Genomic DNA, 8,281 nt, shown 5'->3' on the forward strand with positions numbered 1-8,281 from the left:
CCCCCCAACACACACATTGTTTGACCAGGGTGTCAGAAAAGTTTTAAATCTCCAATTCTTGACACAGCCTGCCCTCAAGAGGTGCTGGCCGCCTGGGGTGACGGATTAAAGTTCAAACTGGGGACATCGCTGGAGTCATTTTACAAATTCTTTAGAACTTGATGCCAGATTGTAAATACAGCACACATCTCACTATGTTGTGGCCTTTTCTTAAGTGTATTCACATGTGTGTAACTGTATTAGTCACTGATCGTGTTTGGTGACAGTGCAACCCTGAACAGCAAATGAAAATCATAGGGCAGAAATTCTATTATCCTAGCCAGGGCCAGGCTGAAATTGTCTTTATGCACCTTTCTGATGCAAGGTGAGAGTTTGGCTGGGTGCATTTTGGATGACAGGGAGCTCCCTCCACATGCCATCCCTTCAGTCCATGAGAACAATGCTTTATTTGAGTTATTTTTATTTAAAAAGTAACAAACACTTACATGATTCATTAAAAGTTTGTTACACGCCACCTAATTATCAATGCAATAGAATAGACCAAGACATCTAGTGAGAGCTGGGGCCTGGGTTACACACACTCACAATTTTAATGAAACAGTTTGTGGTTCTGAATGCCTTTCCGTTCTCTAAAGTCGAGGGTTTAATGAATAATAATGATTATCAGACGCCGTGTCGGTTTTATACACATGAGCACTCCCCTAGCACCTGAAATTGTGCTGATATAAAGAAAAGAAAACTGACAGTAATGAACAGCAGAATTTAGTGTATGAACCATTAACCTGTTTAGGTCGGTGATTTTTTTTGCAGCTAAGATTAAAAAGCAAAAGGTTGCACCAGCATTTCCATGGCTGTCTACATGGATTAGCATATTTAATGCTCTGTTCCTCACTCCATAGAAGCAGACTGTAGATCTTTTTGCCAGTGCATCAGGTATAGCAAATACATGAACACTACAGAAGTGGTGTGTTTCTTCAATACACTCAGGGCTCTTGGAAATGCCAGGCATCTTGTATGAACTGTTGGCCTCATTCCCTGCCACGAGCATATGTTGGGCATCAGGGGGCAAGGTAGGATCCACAGCAGCTCCTTGCTGGACATCCAGAGGCAGCGTGCTCTCGCCACCAAAGGGCATAAAACTATCAGAGAGCGCTTGAGTTACTTCAGGGGTAGCAGCTGCTGGAGTAGCCCCTGAAGATCCTCTGCTCTGAGCTGCAGGTTCACCACCCGGGCTTGGCAAATTGTTGTTGCTTTCTTGGCCCACTGGGGTCCCCTCTGGAAGGATGACAGCAGTTCCAGGACCTGACGGATTAACTCCAGGAAGTGGGGAGACTCCTTGGGGAACCAAGCTGAACCCTCCTTGGACTGCTGGTTTGAGTGCTGTGGCTGGTGAATCATCCTCAACAGTAAAATCTCCCTGCAGGGCTGGGTTTTGTGGCATCCAAATCCAGCGCCCATGCCTATAAAACCGGGAGCCATGTCCCCATAGGCAGGCGCGCCTCCTCCACCTCCCTGAAAAACCCAGGTTGTTCCACCACATTCCCATCATCCTGGTTAGTCAGACTTGCTCCAGCGGTGCAGAAAGCAGCCATGCTTGGACAGAAGCCCCGATATCTGTGGCTTTCATGCAATTGATGAAAGCTGCTGGCTTGACAGCCGTCTAATCACACAGCAGGCAGAAGCAATAGAAACCTTTCTCATGCAGCCACAGGGGTATCTGTCTGTCTGTCTGTCTTCTGTCTACTAATTCTTCACACTTGTTAATGAAAGAAAATGTTTCTGTGGCTTTTTCATTAAGGTATGGGAAAGGAGTATTTTCCATCTTCCTATACTCCTAATCAGATCTGTTTACAGATTTTTGCTCCATTTTTCTTTAAAAAAAACCAACAACCCCAAACTACTACTTTTTCTGTTGAAGGACATTAAAATTCTATTCAAGGGTTTCAGGTCATCCTATCTGTTTCGTCCAGGGGTGAAAGTAACTTAAGGGACTTACCGGTGCGCAGGGCTAGGGTCCTGAACAGGGGGGTGGGGCCGCAACCGGAAGGGGCAGGGCCCTTTAAATCACCAGTGGAATCCCATGATAGCGGTAGCTGTGGTGGTGGCCGGGAGCCCTGGGTCTCTGGCTGCGATTTAAAGAGCCCGGGGCAGCAGCCGGAGCCCAGGGCCCTTTTAAATTGCTGGCCTGGGGAAGCTGCCCCCTGCCGATAGGGTCGGCTGTGTCCCGGCTCTTGCCGGTACAACGCACCAGACTGTAAGGGCTTACTTTCACCTCTGGTTTTGTCATTGATGGGACACCAGAGCCAAGATCATCAGTGGTATTTAGGTGCCTAAATTCCCTTTGAAATCATTGTGAGATCAACCTTTGAGGATCTGGGCCTTAAAGCCTGATTCACATTTACACTAAGGCCCCTTTACACTGCTCAGGTGTGTAAAGTGGCTGTCAATGACATATAAATTGTAATAATTTAAGTTTGAAGTAAGCCCTGTATATACACTCTCTGGCAGAGCAAGCTTTTTGGCACAAGGTTCATAGAGCTTTTGCTTAACACTGGATTAAAAAGACAGGTGGGAAAATGTGTAACTCTTCCCCCGAAATACACATAAATACATCTTCAAAATCCCAGATAATCTGGGAGGCCTGTGGTGTTCGATCTGCTAAGAGATCATAAGCTATAATGGGAATGGAGATGAGTACTTTATTGTAAGGTTTGGAGGAAGAGTGTGGTGTCTATTAGTGGCAATAGATTTATCAACGTGAACCCGTTTTTATCACATTTCTTCGAAGCTTGTGATGCCAAGTCTAACAGGAGGACCCCACAGGAAACATATCAAAGCCTGGATCAATCTAGACTAGTGCACACAATACTCTGCTGTTGTTAAAACTTTGGCTGAGATTTTCAAAGCTGCGTAAGGGAGTTGACTGCCCAGTTGCCGTTAAATATTAGGGGGATTGGGGACCCAGATCCCTTTAATGGCTTTGAAAATCTCAGCCTTTCATTTATATGTGTTTCAACTGTAATAGTTCAATTAATATTTTTCTTGGATTGAGGAAAAAAAGAGAGAGACTTGCTCCTTGGTTTGCTATATAGGGCGCATAATACAGCCCAGGGTAAAACTGGACATAAAAGAAAGTAATCGTTTAAAAAAAGTTGTCTGCTTTAAGAAAAAAATGTTAAAATCAGACAGCGGCACAAGAGCAAAGAATGAATTGTCGGGTGGCGATAGGAAGAAGCTTCTTTGTGGCTGTTCTATCGGGTCTTGCTGAGCTACTTGATCTATACCTGGGTACATTTAGAAACGAAAAAAGGGAAACAATATTGCAATGCAACACAAGACAAAATGGTAGATAACACAATTGCTCTGATAAATGCAAGAAAGATACACAAAGAATGATGAATATATCATAGATACCTTAGTAACAAACAAACAAACATTTGGACTCTTGTAGCAAACAGAAGGGAATTTATGTCCCGCATTGAAAATGGATATTTTGCACATGCTCTTTTGAATTTCTGTTTTGCTGTTAGAGATATAGTACAGAAAGAGGCAGCTCTCCAGTTGGTCATAGCTCCCAAACAGCAGCATGGCAATTTACACCAGTTAAGGTTCTGCCTGTAAGTCTTTGGTACGTAGATAATCATGTTCTGGTTAACAGGCAAGATATAAAATAAATATCTCTACTTATGGTCTGATCCAGTTGCTCTGAATACTCTAGTGCTGGTAACTGCAATATAATAATACAAAAATTGCACAATAAATAAAACAGACCTTAAATGCTAAGAGCTAATAAGGATTGAACTAAGCTGACCAAGGCAATGAAAAAGAAGAAAGGTTTCACTATACATTACACCAGCCAGATAAGTTTGGCCTGGCTAGAGAACCTCTGCCTATAGGGGTAGGAGTTTTGCTACCTGACTTTCCTCCACACTATGAGCTTCTGTCATCTTGTATTCCTTTATTCCCTGAAATAAGGTGATAACGGCATTTCCAGAATTATATCCTGGGAAGAGATCAGCCTGTGTTGTGACATCATTATCAGAAGTCCTGTCCTCTGGAGGGAAAAACCTCTGACTTTTGGAGAAACAGGAATTTTAATCTGGCCCTTCTCATCTTTGGAGCATGATGGGTGCTGGAGGGACCTGCATACAGCCCTCTTCAGCTAGAAGGAGGGTCATAGAATATCAGGGTTGGAAGGGACCTCAGGAGATCATCTAGTCCAACCCCCTGCTCAAAGCAGGACCAATCCCCAATTTTTGGTCCAGATCCCTAAATGGCCCCCTCAAGAATTGAACTCACAACCCTGGGTTTAGCAGGCCAATACTCAAACCACTGAGCTATCCCTCCCCCCTCCAATTTACAGGCTGCCAACTGAGCTGGTGTAAGTCAGCATGGTCTATAAAAGTCAATGAAGCCACACTGATGTTCTGTGGCTGAGAAGCCGGCCCTGTTACGGTTATAGACGCACATATTTTTCCCAAAGTTGAGTGACTGTAAAGTGTTTTTATTAGGCTATGTAGAAGAGCATTTCAAATCTTCTGCCCGCAAAGAAGGGACTGGCCCTTTGTATCAGGTTATGCCAATGGATTCCTCCAGTCCCCCCATATACCCCTCATGCCCAGCCTGCCTACTTCATCTCTCCCAATGTAGGCACATAACAAGTAGCCTGATTTTCAGTGGCGCTGAGTCTCCAACTGCTCCCCGTACAGTTGGAAATAAATATTGACTGGTTTCATTTTATGTAGGTACATCCAAATTATTAAATACTGTACAGGCCCTATCCAAAGCCTACTGCAGTCAATGGAAAGATTCCTGTTGACTTCAGTAGGCTTTGGATCAGGGAGTAGATGCAGATGGAAATGGCCTGTTGTTGTCTGCTAGCTAGAACCAGCTGTTCTTGGACTCCCGGCAGTTCTCCTAGCTGCAGTGATGGCTGTCCCTGCTGGACATGGTTGGTGCACTTCATTCTGCGGCCTTGCCTTGCAGGCATCTGAGTTGGTTGTGGGAAAGGATTTTGTGCTTGTAATCGAGGTTGTTGCAGTTGAAGAGCCATCTGCTGTGATAGCAGAGGTGGAGGGTGCAGGGGCAAGGCATATTTATAGTACTGCGGAGAGATGGAAGGAGATGTAGCCATGTTGGGAAGGACGAGGGAGTGTTAATAAATTATGTCACAGATGGAGCATTCTTCTAAATCAAGTTTCAGAGTAACAGCCGTGTTAGTCTGTATTCGCAAAAAGAAAAGGAGTACTTGTGGCACCTTAGAGTCTAACCAGTTTATTTGAGCATAAGCTTTCGTGAGCTACAGCTCACTTCATCGGATGCATACTGTGGAAAAGACAGAAGATGTTTGTTTTTATACACACAAATCATGAAAAAATGGGTGTTTATCACTACAAAAGGTTTTCTCTCCCCCCACCCCACTCTCCTGCTGGTAATAGCTTATGTAAAGTGATCACTTTACATAAGCTCACGAAAGCTTATGCTCAAATAAATTGGTTAGTCTCTAAGGTGCCACAAGTCCTCCTTTTCTTTCTTCTAAATCAAGAACATCATTAAAGAAATATCATGGCGTCAGCATATGAAAAAATGAGAGCTCAGCAATGCTGCCTGGAGTGGTCATGTCGAGAATTCTCCCAAGGTTGTTGATTGCATTTCTCAATGTTTATAGCTGTGGTCCTTAGCTTCTTCATTCCGTGATCCTTTACGACAACAGAGTACAATGTCGGGCCTCTCTTGCTATAGAGTTCAGGATCCCACTCTCAACTAGCCATGGAGAAAAGGTGTGGTCACAGGCCCACAGATGGACAATCTATGGTTTATAGCATTGAATTGTGCTACACTTACTCCGTATTAGAGTAATTACGCTAATCCCTATTCCCATGCATCATTACAATGCAGACTTTAAAGTCTTGGTCCTGCTTCAGCGCAGGGGGTTGGACTAGGTGGCCTGTCAAGATCCCTTCCAGAGTCTATGTGATAACACCCTGTCTGTCAAATAATGTGACAGAACGTAATCACTGTTTTCTACAATATTAGATTCACATTTATATATGACTAGGGTTGGAAGGATTAGACTTTTGTCCATAAATGCCGATTTCACTTTACACAGGATAAAATCGATATTTCCATAGATGATTGTTGGTATTTACAGATCGACAAAGTAAGCAGAATGCTGCTTGAGAACGTATTAGCGTTTGATTTAAGGCTACTTACGCTGTATATGTTGATGTGATGGTGGCACTTTGTGTTTCCACGGTTATAAAGCTTTAACTGTTTGAGTCTCACATCTAGGGTCATTAAATAATTATCTGATCCCCCATTGTCTCCCCCCCCACACACACACACAATTTCCCACAACTGTGCAAATCTAAATGGCTTAAAAATAAACAGAGATATCATGCACCAAAATGATTTTAAAAAATCCAATTGAGCCAAGCCTATATATAAGATAAACTGTGAACACATAATGGCAGAGTCAGAACTGTGTGTTCAGCCCCCAGTTTCCCATTTCCTGATTTGAGCTGTTTAATTCTGCATCCTTAACACTGAATTCACATGTCCTGTTTTACAATTACATTGAAAAGAAAAATCCTTATTTCTCTATAAAAAGTCTTATCCATCTGAGGTATTTCTGTGCCTGCCCATTACCATAGTACCTGAGCACCTCACAATCTTTAATGCATTTATCCTCACAACACCCCTCTAAGGCAGGGCAGTGCTATTATCCCTATTGTACAGATGGGAAACTGAGGCACAGAGCAGCTAAGTGACTCGGCCAAGGTCATTCAGGAAATTGAACCTGAGTGCCCTGAGTCCAAGAATAGGGACTGGACTAACTACTAACTCTAGCCACTGGATATTCCTTCCCCTCCAGTATCTTCTGGATCTTTCAAAGGGCTCAGAGAAGTTTGGTGTCCAATTCAAAGGGATTTGGTTACCTAACTCCCTTAGGCATTTTTTGAAGATCCCAGCTATCCTTGTTAAAATGTGCCTTCATAGTCTGTTTCCTGTGGGTGACTTAATGACATTCATAGGAACATAGCACACCTTTAGTCCCTTATGTGTGCTACCATGCCTCTGTGAGTGACTCATTTTGGATGCTTCAAAGTAAGGCACAAACCCATAATGCACCTAACCTTCCTGAGCCCTGGTTGAGTCACTGAGTACAGTTTCTGGAGTCCTGTCCAGATGGCAATGGCATGAAGAGCTCACCTGTTGGGTCTCATGTGGTCTTCGTTGCAACCATGGAGATGAAGAGTGTGGTGGCAGGAGCCCATGCACCCAAAATTAATTACATGGTTCACCATAGTTGTACCGAGTATACTCAGTGAATAGCAAAAGCAGAGAATTTGTTTTCTGTAGTACTATGCTCATTTCTGACACTAACAGATCTACTTAAGAAGTGATACTCAGCACCATGTTATGATTCCCCTCGATTAAAACTTGATGGAATTCAGATTGCAAATATGTATCAATAATTTAAGGATCAGGGAATGTAAGAAAATGTACTGACACCTTGGCTTGGTTTTTTTTCATCAAGACCATAAGCACACAATAAATCCTCCCTAATATCAAACTTATTATCCTGCTGGCTGTGAAAGAATGGAGAGATTGCTATTCTTATGTCTATTGTCTGATGCTCGGGAAGCATTTGATACTATTCAGGTGGAGGCCAGATAAGTAGGTATGTCTGTATTGGTGACTCTATTGTGTATCATCAGACCTACTGATGACTGAGAATGAGAAGTCCTTAGAGGAGTACAGGAGGCTCTCTTCACTTAGCTGCGTAGCAGCTAAGCTCTTACTCAATAGCCATAATTTGTTGCCGGGGAAGATTTATGAAGGAAGTTGGGTCAAGGCAGCACTGCTGTCGTTTAGGTCCTGGGTTGTTGAAAATGCCCCTGAACCACTGTGGTGAATGATTTCAGCTGTGGCTCTCAAGATAACAAGCAAAACTTTCATTGATATCCATGGAAATAGTTAGGCCAACACTGAGTACCTTTGAAAATCCCACCCCTTGTGTGTAATATATTTCAAACAACAATAATAGTCGTTAATACTTAGTGTGGCTTCTGTGTTTTCTATATGCCTTTGTGTTTTAGGTGTGTCATGGCAAAATTACAGGTGAAAGCCTCATTCCACTGAAGTCAATTGGAGTTTTGCCATTGACTTCAGTGAGGCTTGGATCTCACCCTACATGTCTTAACAGCATGGTGGTTGATCATGTGAACTTCTGTGGTTATAGCTACTCTATCCTGTGCTAATTTGCTCAATCAAATGC

The 8,281-nt window shown here is 43.1% G+C and overlaps 2 protein-coding genes across 2 annotated transcripts; both read right to left on the reverse strand.

Moving 5' to 3' along the window:
* Window positions 1–983: 983 nt before the first annotated feature.
* On the reverse strand, window positions 984–1,479 carry LOC144265420 (ameloblastin-like). The gene is given in 3 exon segments (XM_077818060.1): window positions 984–1,024; window positions 1,027–1,440; window positions 1,443–1,479. Coding segments are annotated over 3 exon segments (492 nt in total).
* Window positions 1,480–3,640: 2,161 nt separating this feature from the next.
* Window positions 3,641–7,374, reverse strand: LOC144265421 (ameloblastin-like). The gene is given in 3 exon segments (XM_077818061.1): window positions 3,641–3,727; window positions 4,865–5,104; window positions 7,213–7,374. Coding segments are annotated over 3 exon segments (489 nt in total).
* Between the last annotated feature and the right edge of the window lie 907 nt (window positions 7,375–8,281).

Source organism: Eretmochelys imbricata, chromosome 5 (assembly GCF_965152235.1).
Source record: "Eretmochelys imbricata isolate rEreImb1 chromosome 5, rEreImb1.hap1, whole genome shotgun sequence".
Lineage (NCBI taxonomy): Eukaryota > Metazoa > Chordata > Testudines > Cheloniidae > Eretmochelys > Eretmochelys imbricata.